This window comes from Myxocyprinus asiaticus, chromosome 21 (assembly GCF_019703515.2).
Source record: "Myxocyprinus asiaticus isolate MX2 ecotype Aquarium Trade chromosome 21, UBuf_Myxa_2, whole genome shotgun sequence".
Classification (NCBI taxonomy): domain Eukaryota; kingdom Metazoa; phylum Chordata; class Actinopteri; order Cypriniformes; family Catostomidae; genus Myxocyprinus; species Myxocyprinus asiaticus.
In genome coordinates this window covers 35,849,637-35,872,114 of record NC_059364.1, presented here as the reverse complement: position 1 = coordinate 35,872,114, position 22,478 = coordinate 35,849,637, and the positions used below count along the sequence as shown (strand labels likewise).

The 22,478-nt window shown below is 36.6% G+C and overlaps 1 protein-coding gene across 1 annotated transcript; it reads right to left on the bottom strand.

Annotated features, from left to right (window-relative positions):
• Window positions 1-327: 327 nt before the first annotated feature.
• On the bottom strand, window positions 328-19,732 carry LOC127412169 (lymphocyte-specific helicase-like). The gene is made up of 23 exons (XM_051648320.1): window positions 19,422-19,732; window positions 19,206-19,303; window positions 18,998-19,101; window positions 17,305-17,427; window positions 16,770-16,823; window positions 16,657-16,681; window positions 16,492-16,553; window positions 16,371-16,409; window positions 15,928-16,152; window positions 12,791-12,973; window positions 10,242-10,385; window positions 9,945-10,141; window positions 9,740-9,836; window positions 9,435-9,596; window positions 4,089-4,240; window positions 3,838-3,979; window positions 3,639-3,722; window positions 2,734-2,853; window positions 2,519-2,635; window positions 2,079-2,238; window positions 1,204-1,300; window positions 990-1,066; window positions 328-844 (listed from the first exon to the last, which is right to left on the bottom strand). Exons 1-23 carry the CDS (start codon window positions 19,427-19,429, stop codon window positions 753-755), a joined length of 2,562 nt encoding a protein of 853 aa, XP_051504280.1. The 5' UTR covers window positions 19,430-19,732; the 3' UTR covers window positions 328-752.
• Between the last annotated feature and the right edge of the window lie 2,746 nt (window positions 19,733-22,478).

The window sequence follows — 22,478 nt, the reverse complement described above, 5'->3', positions numbered from 1 at the left end:
TGTCCCACTGCTTTTAAGCCTTCTGGCATGCCTTGCCCCCATAGTCTTCAATGCTAAGTGAATTCCTGTAAACAGCCGTTTAAAAAAAAAAAAAAAAGGAACACTTAAAGAGAGCTTAACTTTTTTCTGGTTTTGATCCCGGAACATTCCTTTAAGTGCCCACATGGGCAGACACACCATCTATGGCTGAAGGTTCTTTAACTGGATGAAGATTCTCTGCCAACACAAATATTAGATTTACATAAACTCCCACAGAACAGTCATGTGCAATAATATTTCTGAATCTAGTTCTTTTGAATACCCCAAGTATAGATATGGTGACACATACAGCATGCAATCATTTATATTTTGAACACATAAAACAATACAAAAAAGGACTGTATGTTGTACAGCATTCTAGAGCAGTTCAAACTGCTGTAGAGAACATTTCTCTGCTTGTATGTATGCTATTCATATTCAGTCAACTAGGCATGAAATGTACAACAGTATTTACAAGTAACTAAGTTTAAAGGCTTTTTTAGTGCTATTTACCAAATATGAGAGTTTGCATTTCAAAACTGCTAGACTGATAACTAGAGGGATGAACTAAAAAGCAGCAGTGGTTAACATAAAAGTATAACACAGCAGAAAATAATCTCATTAATCTTTCTGTATAACCAGCAGTCAGTTTTAAGACCAGTTTTTAGAGTTGCTTGATTAGTTCAGGCATTAGCAACTTTGGTCTAAAGGTGAGTTCCAAGTATCATTGATTCTCAAGACAGACTGATGTCACCATTTTCATCTTTGGCCTCTATAACCTTAAACACACCACCCTTCTCCTGTTTAACACGCTTCTTGGCTTGATCTGAAACAGAACATTTGATTCACATTAGAGGGGGCATTACAATATGAAAGCACCATTCTATAAGAAACTTCTGAAATGGACCCTGCAGTGGACTGAAATTCTATCTTTGCATACACAAAAGAGATGCATTGACGGTCCAATTTACCCATTAAATCACTGCGGTCCAATAGGATCTCTAGGTCTTTGTCACTGATGACCTTTCCTTTAGTGCCTTTCACTTCCCTGCAACACAGCATGAATCACAATGTCAGAACAGAGTGTCTCTAATGAAGCCACTCACAGTATTACATTTGGCAATATTCCGTGACACTTGAAGACTCGACAGACAGTTTTGGGATTTACAATATAAATATTTTTACCTGTCATAGTCTCTGGATTTCAACAGTTCCACCAGCTCATTTATATCCACGCAACTCTTTGTCTGTTTGAGCTCTGCTTTTGAACCTTTGAATTTATCTAAAAAAATAAAAACATCAGAAACTAGAAGTCAACAGAGATCCACAGCTCATTTTAAGCCCTTTAAAAAAAAACAATATTATACAGCTGCCAGTGGTTTCAAGATAGAAAAGGCAAATTTAAATAATCAGGGTTAAAGGTTAGCAATTCTTTGTTCCGTCTAACATTTCTTTCAAATGAACAACTTAATACTAGACAGTATCACTCCGTTACAAAACCTAATGAACTGCCTACCTAGACAGTACGTTAAGGCATCATAGGTGTGTTCCATGCAGTAAAAGGAGAAAAAAAGAAAAACCTTGTTTTCCAAGATACTTAGTTTCAGCCAAAATCACGTATAAGGCAATTCCAGAGTATTACGTTTAAATTAATGATGGATTACATTGAAAAAATAAAAAAATAATAAAAAAAAAAGTAAATCATAAATATACACTCACCTAGCACTTTATTAGGAACACCTGTACACATACTTATTCATGTGATTATTTAATCAGCCAATTGTGTGGCAGCAGTGCAATGCATAAAATCATGCAGATACAGGTCAGGAGCTTCAGTTATTGTTCACTACAGCAGAAGACCACGTTGGGCATTTGTAGGGCCACAGTGTTCCTAATAAAGTGCTCTGTGAGTGCTATATAAAAATAGTTACGCCCAAACAATAAGCTTATGATATATTTTTTCTATTGTGTCATGAGCGTTGAGTCTATGCAGAGAGCTTACCAAGTGTTGAAACGGACCCTATAAATAGTTGCTGTCATTTTCTGAAATAGCCACTTACTTTTGTGAATGACCATTTTCTCCAGCTTTCTCTTGGCAGATGCTCTCTCCAGGATCTTCTCATCAATGGTGTTGACCGTGATGAGGCGATACACCACCACAGGTTTTGTTTGCCCAATACGGTGACATCGATCCTGCGCCTGTAAATCTGCCTGAGGATTCTGAGGATAAAATTCGTAACTTTCAATGCATGGATGCACTATCATTCCAAAGCAATATTTTTCAGTTACCGATGCCAACAATATCGGTAACTAGTTAATGTTACAACAGCAGACAAATTTTAGTAGTTCAGTTATTGGAAACTTTACAAACTCTAAAATTGATGCAATTATTAATATTGGTTTGCATTATAAAAGTGTGGATCTTAAATATAAAAAAATATTTATGAATACTTTTAAACAATGTCACATGTGAAAAGAAATTTGCATATTAAACTCATACCCAGTCACTGTCAAATATAATGACAGTGTCAGCAGCTGTGAGGTTGATCCCAAGACCTCCAGCTCGAGTGCTCAGGAGGAAGAGGAACACCTCTGGATCAGAAGAGAACCTCTTCATCTGCATTAAAGAATACGCATTATTAAAATCAACCCAAACTGACTGTAATGTGATTAAAATACTGTAGTAGCTACTACTACAGAAAACATGCTGCTCACATTCTCATCTCTGTCTGTGTAACTCATTGACCCATCCAGTCTGCTGTACTTGTAACCCCGGAGATAACAATAATCCATCAGAATATCCAATATGGAGGTCATCTGGCTAAAAATCAGCACCTGTACAAAACAAAAATGTAGATGTAATCAAGACTGGGTGACAATTTTTTTTTTTTTTTTTTACTGTATTGTATATTTATCTTAAGCCATTCCAGAGCAAATAAATATTATCTATCATTTTCAATCAAACTGCCATTGTTGCCACATAGATTCAAAATGTTTAATGCAAAAAAAACTACAGTAGAAATGCATGTTTACCAAATATGTTTTGACTAAAAGAAAAGATTTATATATAATCATTTCTATAAAACAACATTTACTGCAATATTTTCCAAAATATTTTTTACTAAAACGTTTTAAAACATGAAAAATGCTGCAATGATGGAAGGAAATTGTTGAGACAGATTCAACGAAATATGCCAGTTCAGAAGAACTGATTCATAGAAATGAAACAAACTTCCAAACTAAATGAGATTTAACTCAAAGATACCAGAATACCTCCATCTAAAGGAATCGGAACATAAGGAGAGGATGGGTAAGTAGCTCATTTTAATGATGAAAAAAAAAATACTTGTTGGTATTTAAGAAAATGTGCTTTCAAATCACCACGATTTAAGTTTACAACGTTGCTTAATTTTACACCTGCAACAAAATCATTGCAAATATATAATAAATATACAATACATCACCCAGCCCTAGATATAATCCCCCATAAACAAACAAATAAATCAAGCAAATTAAATGTGTGCACAATTGGCTAATAACCCCAATGGAGTTTGACACACTGATAGAGCTGTTAATCATTCAAATCTATATACAGTATGGGGAGAGATTGTGAACTTCACCTTGTGTCCTCTTTTTTTCAGTTCAGGAATCATTCTGTCCAGGACGAGAAATTTCCCTGATGCTTCCACTAACTGCTCATCGATCTGTACCATTGAGATGGAGATTACTTCACTTGTTCATAGTCTTATCAATGCAATCACTTCACACTAGGTGAGATCAATCCACTACAAAGCTGATGTTAAATTGTGTGCAAATTACCTTATATTCTCCAGAAGGGCCCAGAGGGTACTCTATCAAGTAAGCATGATTGCAGCACCTCTTTAGCAACATCAATATGTTCTGCAGTTTCAAGTTGATTTGAGCGTCAGCTGGCATCTGCACTTCTACTACTGGGCCAGAACTAAGGAGAGAGTAACCATATACTTCAAAATAAAGCTTGTGTTCATGACATCATAAACAAAGGAGTTCAAGAAATGGTAAAACAGCAAAACACTGACAGAGCCACAAACCTTTCCTGATTCTCCATTTCTCTCTGAACCTTCTCTAAGTATTTCTCCAGATCTTGGGCGGAGTCAGTGCTATCCTCAGAATAGTCCACTAACTTCCTGGTCCTGCGTTTCGGCCGTCCGCTGGATGTTAGCTGCACAGGTTCCAGATCATTCTTTAGGAAATAGTTAAAATTGTTATTGTTATTCATTTACTTGACAATTTTCATTTTTGGGTGAACTATTCATCATTTAATTGGTCTCATTTTGTTCCAAAACCATATGACTTTATGCAGAACACAGAGATGCTTTAATATATCAGTCTTTCTTTCAATACAATGGCAAAATAGAACCCAAGAGTATCAAAGTAGCATGCCGCTTTGAACAAGCTTTTCTCATGAACACGCAACAAATGTCAAGATTTTCACTGTAAACAGCACTAATTTCAGGTTGTTTCTTACCAACAATCATATGCCCTCAGAAGACTTGGAATATAAAGCAGAGGTTGCATGAACTACTCTTATGATATTTCTAGGTCCTTTTTTAAGCTTTAGTGAGGCACTATCACCTGCCATTGTAAAAAAAAAAAAAAAAAAAAAAAAAAAAAAACATGTTTGAAATTACATGAGGGTAAATTATGACAGAATTTGAATTTTTGGGTGACCTATCCCTTTAAGAGACACTCATAACAGGAATTACAAAACAGATAATTCCGAAGTTGGATGCCAATTGGCCAGCTCAGTAAGTCTGTCAAATTTAACATTTTAATTCAAATACTCATCGAATTCAAGATAAAAATGCAAAGACATTCATCTAGCGCATGCTTGCATAAAAGAAAATGTTTTAAGATGGACGTGTTTGGAGTGAATGACCACCAGAGGTAAAGGTCTTTGGCGGTCATGTCTTGACTATGCCTTGCTCTGTTATCAGCATCTCGCTGCATAAGCTTTAGGTACATACATACAACTGTACACAATACAAAATCAAATCAAATCAAATCACTTTATTGTCACACAGCCATATACACAAGTGCAATGGTGTGTGAAATTCTTGGGTGCAGTTCCGATCAACATAGCAGTCGTGACAGTGATGAGACATATACCAATTTACAATAACATCAAATTAACACAACGCAGTTTAAACATCTGTTATACATAATTAAACTCGACTTAAAACATCAAATTAACACAACACAATTTAAACATCTGTTATACATAGTTACACAACTTAAAACATCAAATTAACACAACACAATTTAAACATCTGTTATACACAATTACACTCAACAATGTACAAATAATAACATACACTGTACAGTATACAATACGCTGTTTTTTTTGTTTTTTTTTTGTTTTTTACTATATAGATACTATATAGATACACATTATTCAATAAAAATTAAAATATATATGAAAAAAGTATATATATAGAATGTACAGTATTGTACTGTATTGACATTCAGGCTGTCGGTTGATAGTCAGTTGTTAAGAGAGACATAATATAATGACAGTAATATAATTTATGACAGTCCGGTGTGAGATAAAAGAGTAATAAAGTGCAGTGCTGATGTATTTTGATCGTGGGAGATCAAGAGTTCAGAAGTCTGATTGCTTGGGGGAAGAAGCTGTCATGGAGTCGGCTGGTGCGGGTCCTGATGCTGCGATACCGCCTGCCTGATGGTAGCAGTGAGAACAGCCCATGGCTCGGGTGGCTGGAGTCTCTGATGATCCTCCGAGCTTTTTTCACACACCGCCTTGTATATATTTCCTGGAGGGAGGGAAGCTCACCTCCGATGATGTGTTTGGCAGTTCGCACCACCCTTTGCAGTGCTTTGCGGTTGTGGGTGGTGCTATTGCCGTACCAGGCGGAGATACAGCCAGTCAGGATGCTCTCCACAGTGCAGGTGTAGAACCGTGTGAGGATGTGGCGGTTCATTCCAAACTTCCTCAGCCGTCTCAGAAAGAAAAGGCGCTGATGAGCCTTCTTCACAATGACTTCAGTGTGGACGGACCATGTGAGTTCCTCAGTGATGTGGACACCCAGGAACTTGAAGCTGCTGACTCTCTCCACTGGTGCTCCATTGATGGTGATGGGACTGTGTTCTCTGTCTTTTCTTCTGAAGTCCACCACAAGCTCCTTTGTCTTGCTGAAGTTGAGGGAGAGGTTGTGCTCCTGACACCAGTGTGTCAGAGTGTGCACCTCCTCTCTGTAGGCTGTTTCATCATTGTCAGTGATCAGACCTACCACCGTCGTGTCATCAGCAAACTTAATGATGGCATTGGAGTTATGTGTTGCCACACAGTCATGTGTGTACAGGGAATACAGTAGTGGGCTGAGAACACAGCCCTGCGGGGCTCCAGTGTTGAGGGTCAGTGATGAGGAGATGTTGCTGCCTATTCTAACCACCTGGCGTCTGCTTGACAGGAAGTCCAGGATCCAGCTGCACAGCGAGCTGTTTAAGCCCGGAGCCCGGAGTTTCTCATCAAGCTTGGAGGGCACTATGGTGTTGAATGCTGAGCTGTAGTCTACAAACAGCATTCTCACATAAGTGTTCTTTTTTTCCAGGTGGGAGAGAGCAGTGTGTATTGTAGATGCAATGGCATCATCAGTGGAGCGGTTGTAGCGGTAAGCAAACTGCAGCGGGTCAAGATTGAGTGGTAATACAGAGCAGATGTAATCTCTGATTAGTCTCTCAAAACATTTGGTGATGATGGGGGTCAGGGCAACAGGACGCCAGTCATTTAAACAAGTTATTTTTGATTGTTTTGGAACAGGCACAATGGTGGATGTTTTAAAGCATGAGGGGACTACAGACAAAGAGAGGGAAAGGTTGAAAATGTCCGTAAAAACACCAGCCAGCTGGTTCGCGCACGCTCTGATGACGCGGCCCGGAATGCCGTCTGGACCCGCGGCTTTGCGGATATTCACCCGTCGGAAGGATCGGGTTACATCCGCTACAGAGACGGAGAGTGAACTAGCCTCTGTAGCTTCAGCCGCGAGAGCTCTCTCCATGAGGGCGGTGTTATTTCCCTCGAAACGAGCATAAAAAGTATTTAGCTCATCCGGTAGAGAGGCAGCGGTGTTCATGGCGGAGTTTTTATTCCCTTTAAAGTCTGTGATGATGTTAATTCCCTGCCACATGCTTCTAGAGTTGGTGGTGTTAAACTGTCCTTCAATCTTACTCCTGTACTGGCGTTTTGCTGTTTTGATAGTTTTTCGGAGGGCATAACTGGCTTGTTTATGCTCCTCCGCGTTCCCGGAATTAAAAGCGGAGGTCCGCACATTAAGTGCCGCGCGAACATCGCTGTTGATCCACGGCTTCTGATTCGGATAGATTCGTACTGTTCTGGTCGGAATCACTTCCTCTACACACGTTCTGATGAAACACATTACGCTATCAGCGTAAAGCTCGATGTCGTCATCAGAGGCGGACCGGAACATCTCCCAGTCCGTGCGATCAAAACAGTCTTGTAGCGTAGAGTCTGATTGGTCCGACCAGCACTGGATCGTTCTGAGGGTGGGTGCTTCCTGTTTCAGTTTCTGCCTGTAAGCGGGCAGAAGCAGAATGGAAGAGTGGTCCGATTTGCCAAATGGTGGGCGGGGGAGGGATTTGTAGCCATCCCGGAACGGAGAGTAGCAATGGTGCAAAACCCGGTCCCTTCGTGTGTTGAAACTAATGTGCTGGTGATATTTTGGTGCGACTGATTTTAAACTGGCTTTATTAAAGTCCCCGGTCACAATGAACGCGGCCTCAGGGTGCGCGGTTTCCTGCTCACTTATACTCCCATACAGTTCCTTGAGTGCCCGGTCTGTGTCGGCTTGTGGGGGAATGTACACAGCAGTGATAATGACCGCTGTGAATTCCCTCGGTAGCCAGAATGGTCGACACAGAAGCATAAGAAATTCCAGATCAGGAGAACAGAAAGACTTGATGGAATGTACGTTCCTCTGATCACACCAGGATTTGTTGATCATAAAACATACACCACCTCCATACAGATAGAGTTCTTGTCGTGCTAAATACAATATAGTAACAGTTATGACATAAATCACCTGTTTACTATATCACTACACAACACAGCAAACTGTTAGTTTTGTTGACTAGAAACAGTTACGTCAGGGATTATATCTTCCATCAGAAGGACAGCACTTAATGAATTTGCTTGATAAAAATGAGAATTGTGGCCAAGCAGTATTGTCAACATAGCCACGGCTGAATGGATTGCTGTGCATCCTGCCTTTAAAAAAGCCCTTTAACCTTGACTATTTTCACAGAATAACAAGGCCTCTCGTATCTTATTGCTCAGTTACACTTCCCGCGTCCTTTACATTGAATAATTACACAACTAATTGAACTGGACACATTGAAGACTAGTGCCCGACCGATATATCGTTTGGCCGATATTAGCCTTTCACCGATATATCGGCATCGGCGTATATGTTTACTGATATGTGCAGATATGAAAACTTTTTCAGAACATATAATGCAGAAAACAATGCTTTAGAATTGGTGTCAATTCATAGTTTGTCCAGCAGAGCACGCTCCGACTCCATTGTTTACAGAGCTGACGGTGGCTCTGCAGACAGGGCGAAGTTAAGCTGTGTCTTCTCGTTAAATTGCTAACTAGTTTTTGAAATACATACTGGAAAGTTGATAAACAATGACCCCATCATTTTTCCTTTTCAATATAACTAATATAACGTTAACCCTGTCCCTGACAATCATGTCACTCATGTTTATCACATGTTTACTGTTTGACAGCTATATTTTGTCAGTGCAGTAAGTAATGTAGCAGATTGAAAGGTAAACATCAGAGCATCTTTTTGCAGCTCAGCAGACAACGGTGCGGTGGTGGATTGTTGTCTGTTGATTTCACACTACGTTGTTACCTAGTTGGTGAGATGCAATGCTGGTCCATTTTTTTATTTTATTCTTTATTTAAATGGTCAGCATTTGACTGATACTAAACATACAATACTGATATTTATTGTATTTGTATTTATTCTTTATTTACATGGTCAGCAACTGACTGATACTGAACATACAGTATGTATTTTTATTTATTCTTTATTTTCTCAGTGTTCATTTCTAGAATTTGTTGACAATGTATTATTGATGCAATAATTATGCCAAATATTCTATGATAAAAATATTTGTTTAAGAAAGCAGCCTTCTTAGTACCTTTGCATAGTCATATCGATGCAAAATCGGTGAAAAATCCACATACAAAAGGTCTGTTTTCATTCCAGCTCAAAAACTAAATATATCAGCCACCATATCGGTAATCAGTGAATTTTCCCTCTCTAAAAGTGGTATCGGTCTCAAATCCCATATCGGTCGGGCTCTATTGAAGACAACATAAAACTCACTTTCTCTTGGCCCAGTAGCTTTGCTATAGTCTTGTTAACAATGGCCATATAAAAGGCCTCCTGTTTGTTGGTGAGGGGTGCGTACACCACAATCTCTTTCTTTGGTGGCACCTCCAATGTGACATCTGACTTCAGTCTTCTTAGAAGGAAGGGCGTGAGGATCTAGAAATTAATGCCATCAAAAATAAAACCAAAATATTCATTTAATGCCACATTCAATGTGTATTCTTGACACTTTCTGCTCTCAGAAAAGCATTTAAGATTATAGTTCAGACAACTTATACAAGACTTTGGTGTGAAGATACCTGATGAAGCATGTGTAGGATGTTTTGCTCTCGCTCACTAGCCACAATATTTTCTGCATCAGAAGTGATGGTGCTTAAGTCAAACCATGACTCAAAACTAAAAAAAAATAAATAAAAAAAAATAATTAACATGAAATTAAAAACAAAGCACCCACTAACATGTTAAGCACAACTTTATGAATTCCTTTTCCATGTGACTGCTTACCTCTTCAGGTCATCAAACACATCAGGAAGGAGGAAGTTGAGGAGAGACCACAGCTCAGACAGGTTATTCTGCAGGGGTGTTCCTGTCAGAAGCAGTTTGTTATCAGCCGGTAACATTTTCAGCTCTTGCACTAGTCGACAGTTCAAGTTTTTAATTCTGTGGCCTTCATCCACAATCAGATAGTTCCAGTGGAAATGCTGAGGAGACAAACATAAGAACCCTCTATTGGAATTGCTAAAACAAATGCTAGGAACAAACTTCCAGACAAACTGGTGATGCAGGGCAAGATTGGTTTACCTGAAGAAACCTCCTATCTCTCATGGCTATCTCAAAAGAGGTCACAACAACAGGACACATTTTGAGGGGGCCCTGGTGCTTGCGGATCTGTTTCACCAGGTCCATCCTCTCTTTTTGTGATCCATGATAAAGCATGACCGACACCTTAAGCACAGGGAGCAAGAACAACAGATTCATTCAATAGTATACGGCAACAATAGCATAAGCTCTGAATATCAAGGGTTGTTTTAAGCAGGGTTGCTGCAGAGTTTTTGAAATCAAATTTTAGACTTTGACCTTTTTCAATACCTGAACAAATAAAATTAATATTGTATCTACATACCAAAACAAACCAGATTTGCAGATTTGACTCATAGCATGGATTTTTTTAACTTTAAATGCTGAACTACACCGGGGAGTCTAATTTTGAAATGTTTGCACTTCACTGCTTCTAGCTGCTCATTTAAACAGATAAGGGAAATAAAATGTGCACTCCTACAATAATCGACAACGTATTACAATATAAACAATTAAAAGTAAATTGTCATATTTCAAGAACACTATTTGTCATAAATTTCCGATATGGCTTACTGTAAGGTGGCCAGATTTCTGAAGTGAAAAACGGGGACATTTTAAGTTTCGTATTCCAAAGGTCATTGAAATTTCATGTTACTTATTTAAAAAAAGGGGACAAATCGGATTTTATGTATTTTGACCATGGTAAATGTGCTGAATTATGCACTGTAAGAAATTATTTTGGTTAAACTTAAAGTAACCTGGTTGCCTTAATTTTTAGTTCATTTAAAATAAAATTTGATAATAAAATAAAAATAATAATTTGAATAAAATAAAGGTCTAGTAAACTAACAATTAGTGGAATTAACTTTTTTACATTACATCAGTGCATTGCCATTGTGCCATTAGTTTACTCAATAAAAAAAACCCCCCACATATTCTTATGTTATCTGAACAAATTAGTAAATCTAAGTTGATCTGGCAAAAATATAAAAGTTAACAAATCATGGAAATATTTTTTTTACAGTGTGGTATATCATGCTCTATTGAATACTGTAGCCTATGTCTCAATGAAATTCAAACACGGAGGTAAAGTTGATCATTTTTAGTGCTCTTCTGTTTCATCTTTGATGATTTCATTTTTTTCTATGCTGTAAAAGTGAACTAAACAAACATGTATAAACAATGAGGAACTATTGCAGCTGACTCCACAGCATAGGGGTCCTGCCCTTTGAGCATCTTAATCATTTCATGGAATACGGTGAAGAATGTAAACAATTAGCATCTAAAATATATTTGATCATATGACACAAAGATATTCAATATTGTATAATAATGATAATAATAAATATTATAATATTATTTTACCTAACTGTTTGCATATCTCATATGGACCTGTTTTTCTTAATTACTACATTTTATTTTGATCAAGTCTTATGTATTATGGTGCTCCTTTTCGCTCACTTGTTTCCCTGCAAGGTACAAATCTATGCTGAAATGTACTGACTTACTGTACATTTCTTTGCAGATATTTTATTATACTTTTTCCCCCCTTGTAATGTCATACTTATTTTAAATTGATTTTGGGTATATGTTAATACAATAAATTACTAAATATGTAAGAAGGTGCTTCCTTTACTGGGTGAATATTACAAGTGCGAGAGGGAGGGAGAGGGGGTGGTGGGCCAATAGCGCTGAAATACACAACACACTGTTTAAAGATAAATTATTTATTTTATTTGTTCATCTGCGGGGATTATTTGGACTACTTTTCATCAGCATATTATAGTTTGTGCGGTCTGTGCGGGAATTCCTGCATTATAAAGGCCAAACTTTCAGGAACATTTTACACTGTGCAATACAATCCCGTGCCAAATTCAGAACCTGTTATAAAATACATAATATAACTTTATAACATAAATAGCTAGTATGTGCATTACACTGAAGCTTATAACTATGATGTTAATTCTCTTCAATTGCCTGGTCCACTTCTTAAATGGCAAAACTGGCCCGACCAAGTAATCAGTAAAGGAAGACGACTGAATTGAAGCTGCTATAGCGAGTAGCCCCCTCTGCTGGTCAAAATAAACAACACATGGTAGGCTTTGCTGCTCAGGCTTTCTTGCAATGTAATACTTCACTATGAACACCATCCTGAATGCTCGGTAAAAACGGGGATGTCTTGTCACCTTAGCTAAATGATTGAACTGCTCTACAACAGCTGAAAACACTCACAAGCCCCCACGTGCTTGGAGAAAATACAACAGTGCCATGTTTTCACTTTGAAGGACGCAGCATTTATTTAATTAAATCATATTCTTTTGAAGTTTAATCATCACATTAGGTCATATCACGATTTCTGTCTTTCCGCCCCCAAATTTAAGACCTCTTTAAATAAAAATAAGAGACTTTTGTTGTATCATTTAAGATATTTAAAAAATTGTATAACCTTAAATTTTGGAAAACTGAATTTAAGACATTTTAAGGATCCATGGGGACCCTGTTAAAGCCATTATTTCAATAAAAGGGTATTTTAAAAATCAATTGTTTCATACCTCTGGTGTGAAGCGCTTGAATTCTGAGATCCAGTTTGGAAGAGTGGACAAAGGGGCCACGACCAGGAAGGGCCCAAGGACTTTCTTCTCAACCATCATGGCAACATGGGCAATGCACTGTATTGTTTTCCCAAGACCCATTTCATCAGCAAGGATACCATTGATACCATTCTCCCACAGCATCTGTACAATAGACCAAATGATAAGCAAATATTCTACATTTACACATCACCTAATCATTATTCATTTGCACCATCATTCAAATGTTCAGAAAAAAAAAAAGAAAAAAAAATCTCTGCATAACAATCATATTTTAAATGTTTCTGAAAAAACAAATGCAAATATTGCTGTTTATTACTATGTACTGGTGCATATAAATCAGGGCTGCACAATTAACTTAAAGTCGAAATAACGACAAATAAATAAATAGTCTGAGTGCAGCTCTGTTCTGTCTGTATTGTGTTGTGTTAGTGTACTCCACGTTCTAAGAGTGTGACGCTCATCGTGTGGTGTTTGTGGTTTCAGAGAGGTTCTGTGCATGCTCCACAATTCCATCTCGTTCTCAGAATAACAGATGTGCTCAGAGTTCGGTTTAGTTTGCTAATGTGTGCTGAGTGTTTAAAGTGCTCAAGATTCATTTCATGTACTCAATAATGGAATGTTTTTATGAACCAATTAATCTTATGTAGTGCAACTTTACAATAATCGCAATATGACTTTGTCCAAATTGTGCAGCTCTAAAACAAGTTATTAAATATTCTTTCTTCAGTTTAACTGGTGAAAAGCAGAGTGGAAAATGTGCCTGGATCTTATTTTATTCTTATTTTGCATCTAGATTTCACTGCATCTTAGTGCATTAACATTTTAAATCTATTTTCCTTTAAAATAAAATATTAAATATTCATATTAGGGATGTCAAAAGTACCGGTACTTCAGTACCAAGTTGATGCTAAGGGCATTTTCAGACCTGTAGCTCGTTTGATTTGTTCTGAAACGGGCTAAATTCTGCATTTTCCTCTAGGCTCAGATCATTTCACAAGGCATAATTTCAAAATGAACAAAAACCGTCAATAAGTCACATGTAAGCAAAATGTCCCCTTATTGACCAGAATGTTTGTGCGCTGTTCCTGGATTTAGCGCATCCATTAATAATACAGCATACCGGTTAATATTATATACCTGTAAACATGTTGTCAACCGTAACACATTTTTAAGTGTTGTCACGCTTTTGCAAAACGTCACCACATGGTACAGAATGCGCGTTCCAGTCAGGTTCCAGGTTGTGCAGCAAATACACTTTATCCGACACACAAATGATATGCAACTTTATCCGTCATTAGTTGCTGTTGCATTATTTCTGCATTGAAAAGTGCCTGTTCTCACGGTCACAGAGCTGGCTCTCTCACGCACACACACAACGGAAATGTGTATTTTTTTTTATCTGTCAAAAAGTTGCTGACACTGTCCTACCAGTGTTTTGCCACAATCCCAGAGAAACGATCGCATACTAAAGTTACCTCAGGAATTATAACAGCTCCTATTTTAAACAACTATATCCAATATAGTCGCCAAAAGGCTATATACCCGTTTTGATAATGAATAAGTGAAGTGCTGACTTACAGATGTCTTCTCCAAAGATCCTTCAGGTACAGTATGGTCATGGTTTTTATAATGATATTGTTCGGTTTGTTGGTCTGTTGTGTCGGACTGCATTCTCAACACAAGCGAACCATTCCAGGGTTTGTTTGCAGTTGGTCCACCGATTGTTTTGGTGTGGATCCGAGTGCGAGTTGCAGTGTTCAAATATGCCTAAACGAACTAAGGGAGAAATGCACAATGTTCCGAAACAAACACTCCAAATGAGCCAGGTGTGAAAACACCCTAAAATAATAAAAAAAGTTGTAATAGTACCAGTGTTTATGCAGTACCGGTAGAACAGAGCACCAACTCAAATCGATCCCTGCGCGCTGTCCAACTAACATGATTGTTTTCAAATGCTCACACACTTATTTGAGCGCTTGCTTGGTTACTCCTTTTACACTGAAATTAACCATTAAATCAAATTAAAATTGTGATATGTCCAGGTGTAATTATTAAACAGCAAAAGGATGTGATTTAATTAAATAAATATACAGTCTGCATGTGCTGCATGCTTCAAAGTGAATGTACGAAGCTGCTCATACTCTGAAAACACCACATATTATGAGCATTGTGCGCAGTGTTTATTGTAGTAGATGACAAGAGCGCACATTGTGTGAAGCCCACAGCGCTTGCATACATAACGTCTTATACAATGGTGTGAAATTATCATCCAAAAGACAGAAAAAGGAAAAGCCTTCGTCAAAAAAACTTGGTTCAAAATAAAAGCTCAGCGTGTGAAATTTAAAATATTGCTACAGAAATATTACTATTTTATAGTATAATGTAATATTTACTGTAATAATGAGATTGATCATATTTAAGCAATATCTCACAAACAAGAGTTCTGTACATACTGTATATAAGTTTATCAATGTCTACATTTATAATGTCAAGCTCAGTTATGCAGCACTTTATTTGACAAAAATAAGACCAATGATGGGTTTCAGATTATGCTGTGAGGATCATTCACTAAAGCACTTATTTTGATTTAAAAAAAAGCAATGGTATGTTGAAAAGAAATTGTTCCTTTTATAGTTGATTAAATGATTATATTAATTAATTTGAATATATACCATTTTGATGAAATTGATTTACATTTTAAAACAGGATGGGGGGGGGAATTAATTTTGGAAAAAAAAAAAAAATTAATAGGGTCCTACTTAAACTTGAAGCAATGTTTACTTAATTGAGAAACATGCAATTGCTTTCATTTATTTATATTGATATATTTAACTTTGTAAGCATTTTGTTGTAGCATATTACCAATATCTTTGCAGTATTAAAATTGGTATCGAGAATCGTTACATTTTACTGGTATTCAGTACACACTACTGAAATTTTGGTATCGTGACGACCCTAACTGAGATATGTTTCAAATACCATCAGCCCCAAATCTAATCTATTTATCTATCTACCTATCTTGCAGAAGAACTGTAGTGCCCTCTGCTGGTAAACTACTCATTTAGGACTGCTCAAGGTCTCCAAGAAGCACGTACCCTGAGCCATTCAATGCCTTCCACCTGGTACCATCTCATCACACCTCCAGTAAAAAGTTTGGGTTGCTGTGCAGGCACAGGCTGACCATTCACGGTTCTCTCTGGATCCAGCATCTGCTGACTGTTTTCCCGCAAAGCCTCAGACAGCCGACCTTTAATTTCAGAGTTTGAGTCACCCAGCTTCTCTATATCCTCAGCTTCCAATTTGACTGTTGTATGAGCCTCCTTCAGAAGAGATCATTAAAAAGAAAAACATGAGTATAATGACCAATGCCTGTAATTTAGCAAAAGCAAAATACAGTACATTGCAAAGACAAAAAGTTGGAGATAAATACTTAATATCACAATCAATCCAATAATTCCTCAATTCATGAGTAACAACTATTTGAGTTTAAGAAAGCTACCATTGTGTAAACAGCTTCAAACCAATCATAAAACGTTACCTCTTCCATTCTTGGTTTTTTAGCCTTTGACAGAATTTCCTAAAAGAGAAAAATTCACATAACTAACAAAACATGGTAATTTATGGTATTGTTTAAAACAAATGTGAAACTGAAGACTCACCTCTTTGGACATCACATCTGCAATTTTGTAATCCTCTTCCCTTCCACGCTTCTTTTTCTCCACTTTACATGAAAAATAAAAAGTTATTAAATGTATTGCACATTTAACAATTTATGAATAACCTTATTAATTACATTGTATAGAAACACAATCTGTGAAGCTTACCTTTCGCTGTCTTTTTATCATTACCCTATGAAAGAAAAGTTACATGAAATTCAAGATTATACTTTTTAACAAGCAACAAAATTGGGAAAAATATGCACGTTCAGACAAATTACCTTTTGCTTCAGACTAGAAGCTTTCTTCTCAAGTCTTTCTTGTCTGCGTTTTTCCTGTTTTAAGAACAAGTTTATTAATTTTAGGTTAAAGAAATCAATTACTTCAGATGCACAATGTTGATACCAATAATGCAGCTGCTAATGCGTGCATGCTGTATCTCAGTGGACATTATGAACTGACAAAAAAAACAATAACAAATCCTTGACAGAATCATTGGATTTAACATTACACTTGAAGGATGCAATTGTAAAGAAAGGAGGCTGGTTTAGAAACTCTGCTGATCTTAACAGCCTTTTACAACACTGCACACACTGTAATATCACAATGGGGGGGGGGGGGCAGGTGGTGCCAATTAACAGCAGCATTTGTTTGGTTTCTTCACATTCCACTGCCCACAAACATCTGCATCCGTGCCACTCAAGCAGGTTAGCTTACAATCATTTTGGATAAAAACACTCGAGAGATTTACATCCGGAAACAGTAAACCTCTGAGCGTGACAGCTCTTTCCTGTCTTTTGAGCACACAATACATACCTCCTGCTGCTGCTGCTCCATCTTTGTGAGCAGAAACTTTGAGTATATGTTGCTTTTCTCCAAAAGGTGCTGAAGTCTTTTGAATCGCATCTCTTGAGAATCTTTTTCCCACGACTGTCTGGCCTGTTAACAAAGTATGCAGAATATAGACACTTAATAAGGTGCATCTCAGTCTCCAATATAAATTTAGCCTGAATTATAAAAATATTTACAAGACAAAGATTTTATTTTGTAATCATTTTAAAGAGTCTGCACTCACAAAGAGCAATTGCAAATAAATATTTTAGAGACGGGCTGTCGATTTAACGCGTTAATTCAGTGTGATTAATTTTATAAAAAAAATAAAAATAACGCGTTGAAAAAAATTTAAGTAATTAATCATGTCCCTGGACCATAATAAGGAAGATTCCTGAGAAAGCTTGAAGTACCACCTGTTTTCTCCAGGGGGCAGTAAATGAAACTTCCGGTGGATAGGCAACTGCATAAGGCCTGCACCCCTGAGTCTTCTCTTTACTGTTGTACATGAAACGTGTTGAGCGGGTAGAATTCAATGAAGCTGTCAGCTGAGGACATGTGAGACGTCTATTTCTCAAACTAGAGACTCTGATATACTTATCCTCTTGTTTAGTTGTACATCTGGCCTTCCACATCTCTTTCTGTCCTTGTTAGAGCCAGTTGTCATTTGTCTTTGAAGACTGTGGTGTACACCTTTGTATGAAATCTTCAGTTTTTTGGCAATTTCAAGCATTATATAGCCTTCATTCCTCAAAACAATGATTGATTGACTAGTTTCTAGAGAAAGCTGTTTCTTTTTGCCATGTTTGACCTAATATTTACCTTAAGACATGCCAGTCTATTGCATACTGTGGCAACTCAAAAACAAAAACAAAGACAATGTTAAGCTTCATTTAACGAACCAAATAGTTTTCAACTGTGTTTGATATAATGGCAAGTGATTTTCTAGAACCAAATGATCAATTTATCATGATTACTCAAGGATAAGGTGTTGGAGTGATGGCTGCTGGAAATGGGGCCTGTCTAGATTAGATCAAAAATGACTTTTTTCAAATAGAGACGGTGCTGTTTTTTTACATCAGTAATGTCCTGACTATACTTTGTGATCAGTTGAATGCCACTTTGGTGAATTAAAGTACCAATTTCTTTCCGAAACTGCAAAATCTGTACATTATTCCAAACTTTTGGCTGCCAGTGTGTGTGTGTGTGTGTGTGTGTTATATATATATATATATATATATATATATATATATATATATATATATATATATAGTGTAAATATTTAAAGATAACTATTTATAATCATTTCATCATTATATATATTGAATTATTGTTATTTGAGTGGCTTTCTCAGCAAATATTTATATATGCGATTAATTTGATTAATCATGACACCATGTAATTAATTCAATTCAAAATTTTAATCGATTGACAGTCCTATTTTAGAGCTAAGCATATCTAAAAAACTTGTCATAATCAATACAGAAATGTATGTAACTTTACAGAACTGAATTCATTTCCATGACTTTTCCAGGCCTGGAAATCCCAAATTTAAAATTCCCCTATTTTTCCACGTTTTCCTCAAGCATGGAAACCATGTGCATTGTCCTTGCATTAAATATTTCAATATTCGCAATTACTCATAATGCAATCTTCAAAGCAAGGCACAACTGTTTACCTCTTCCATCATCTTCCTTTCTTTCTTCTCTCCCTCCTCCATCAAATGCTTTTCTTCTTCCTCCATCTCCTTGGTAATGATGATCTCTTCAGCCTGGCTCTTTTCTGTAGTGTGCAGGAGGTTCATTTCAAATTACGTAATGCATGAATTTAGACAGGTCTGCCACCATCTCTTGAGGATTTAGGTGTACGTGTATTGCTTTGCATACCTGAAGTGGACTCCTCCATTGCAGTGCCTTCTGGCTCCACAGACTCGTTGGGTTTGGGACAATGAGGAGAAACACTGCGTTGTTCTTCTTTGGCAATGCTGCAACATGTGAACAAGCAAAAATAAAGATATTACAGTAAAATAAATACGGAAAAAATAAAATAACAGCATGACCTTGCTACACCTCATGCAATACAATCAAATGAAAGACACTTACCTACTCATTTCAGCTGCTTTCTGACCAAGTCCAAAATTTGACAGAATTTCTGCAACGCGGTTCTATTAATGTTATCGCCAAATATGTCTAACTAACGACCAGATTATCTAATGTACCACAAAACCTTTCACAACAAAAAAATAAAACTTTGAAAATACCTTTGCCTAAGTGTAATTGAAACTAAATTAAAATTTCATAAATTAACATTTCATAAATGCACCTGACAGGATTATCTTTCTTTGTAAAAGATATAATAATACGAAAACTCTGCGAAAAGCAGCAGAATTGCAGTTTCACAGCCGGTAAGCACACCAACCTCGAGACTGTAAAATGAAATTTTGGAATAGCGCGCTGAGACGTTTCGCGCCACTGTGGACGAAACCACTACGGCTCACATTTGGAGGGGTGCAAATTTAACATTGGTGATTTATTATTCGCTTTATTGCAGTAAAATATGAAAATATTACATAGATCGTACAACTTGTACATGTCTAAGACTTATGAGTGAAATATGTTGCAAACCATATTTTAAACATGTCTGAGAGTTTGACACTTATTAATAACACCTCCTTCGACTGCGGTGTGTATGCAAACAGCCTACTTGATATTTCCCGCGAAAGTACAGGTCATTCAGTGCAAACGTGGAGTGTGCGTACTGAGGGTGACTGATCTAAAATGAACTCGGTCATTCAGCATATTTGCCACAGACAGTACATATATAATAATTATGTATTGGAGCTGAAAAAACTCAAATCTGTTTATGGAGAACTAAAGAGTTGGATGGAGTATCCATATTTACGTTACTTCACGTTGTGCCTAACTCGTGGTCATAGTAAATAAATCACAACGCACAGTTTCGAGTGAATAATTGCTTTTATAAAACAACAAAACAGCGATACGATAAAAGGGACCAATGTTCAACCAATAGTTTCATTTGTTTATAAAAACGATCTGTTGTCGAGCAACGAAACAACTCGACGCGGCTCATACAATAAAGTATAAGTCTCTGCAGAACAGTAAAGGGTGTTTGCAAATTATCAATGGTTTGAAAATGCCCACTGATTGCGAAAAGCCAATTTTTTGTTCTGCAGAGATATAAATCTTCATACAGTCAGATGATGCTTTTTATAATAATTAATAATTATTTTGTATTGTCCCTCATAGCTCATAAAATAATATCAGCTTTGGTTGCACCTCATGGGCAAAATATATGATAATAAGAGTGATTTTAGTGAGTCTATATCAAGATTATGACTGATTTTCAGTGCAGGGTAGTAACAGATTTCATGTAATCTGGATTACGTAATAAAATTACAAAAATGAAGTACTTGTAATTGGGTTAAATTACATTTTAAATACTTGTAATCTGACTACAGTTACTTTTTTATAGATTACATGAGTACATATTAACAAGGCAACAGCATTAAATTGTTAATAATTTACTGATCATTTTCATATCAACATCATCATATTATTACCCTGAAGTGCAATAATCTCACAGATGAACATTTTCAGCATGTGCTCCTTTTACTTTACTACATTAAGATATGCACCTCAGCTAAGGAATAGGCGATGGACTATTACTAAGCAGTAAGTGTTAAAAGTGTGTCAGAGTTTTGAGCTTTTAGCTTTGACCTAGCCATGTCATTGCTTTTGATTTCAGGTTCATTACTGTTTGTTCATGCAATTGTTTTATGCACTTAAAATGAACTAGATATATATATATATTTTTTTTCCTTTTTTTCTTCTTCTTCTTTTTGTAAGTAATAAAGAATGGAATGCATTTTCTTCCTCTTTGTACTTTATGTTAAAATGATTATCCTACTCAAATGCATGTGACATAAAATAAAACAGAATTAGGTTGAAAGTAATCCAAAAGTAATCCATAAATAATCAGATTAGATTACCCCAAAAATGTAAAATGTAAAAGTCTCTTCGTTTGGAAAACATTTTATCCATATAAATTATGCGATACAAAGAGCATTTGAATGAGAATTTTTGTATTGTTTTTCTGTAAAAATAAAAAAATCCTTAAAACAAGATCACTTTGCTTATCTTGTTTTAGAAGCAACTCTGTATAAGATATTAGGGCTTTTTTCAGAGAATGTATTTTTAACGTGTATTTTGTGTTTAGTTTTATAGTCAAAACAAGTGAAAAATCTACCTGTGCTGAAGAAGTAATCCAAAGTACTGTCCTTAAGTAATCTAAAAGAATATTTTACAAATTACATTTTACAGTATGAATTTTGTAATGTGTAGTGGAATACATTTTAAAGTAACCCTTCCAACCCTGATTCTAGGCTTGCGATAGTACTTTTGATATCAGTTTATGCAGATGATGTCTGAATGATCTGAATTAACCACAAGGTGTCATCAGAGAACTTTCTTAGGTTACCTACTAGTTCAAACTAGGTGAGCCTACTTTTGGCTACTGAACCCATTTACAATACTATTATATAGTAAAATACTATTATATATAGGCTAAAATATGTTTTTTAAAGTCTGTTGTATGTAGGCAATTAATGACACTTTCATTCTGTAAAATAAAAAAAACTAAAAATATTCAATGAAGTATTACTGAAGGATAAATGGTTTATGTGAACTTAAGTGTGTTTTTGAAGAATAAGCACAAAATAACAATTATTAATCTATAATGTCAATTTAAAATGTCTTTTAAAATCTTAGTAATGCATGATCAATGAACATAATTGTGCTTTGCTGAAAAGCATGTCAACTCATGCTTTATGGCCTTTAATTTGATTTCCAGTGCACACGGTTGGGTCAGTGGAGTCTGAGCATAAGCCAACTGTAGTGAAACAAAGGTGGCTCTGAAATTCTTCACGCTTGATAAGAGCAGATCCATTTACAAAACAGCTTTCCGTCAAAGGACAGGACTCCCTCCTGCGCACTGTCCCAGAGCCGTCGTCTTATCTTTCCTTTGGGAGAGTGTGTGCTCTGCGTCACGTGTCTGCTTCTTCAGCCTTCATTTCTTGCTTCCATCTTGAAGAATGAAACGTTGCAGATGCCACATGAGCCTGAGGCCAAACCCGCCCAAAT

Bases quoted from the DNA above. Each gene is read 5' to 3' on its own strand.
- LOC127412169 (XM_051648320.1), bottom strand. The intron at 10,386-12,790 runs GTATGAAACAAT...CCTGTGCTTAAG, and splicing joins TCAAGCGCTTCACACCAGAG to GTGTCGGTCATGCTTTATCA. The intron at 1,067-1,203 runs GTAAAAATATTT...GCTGTGTTGCAG, and splicing joins AAATCCAGAGACTATGACAG to GGAAGTGAAAGGCACTAAAG.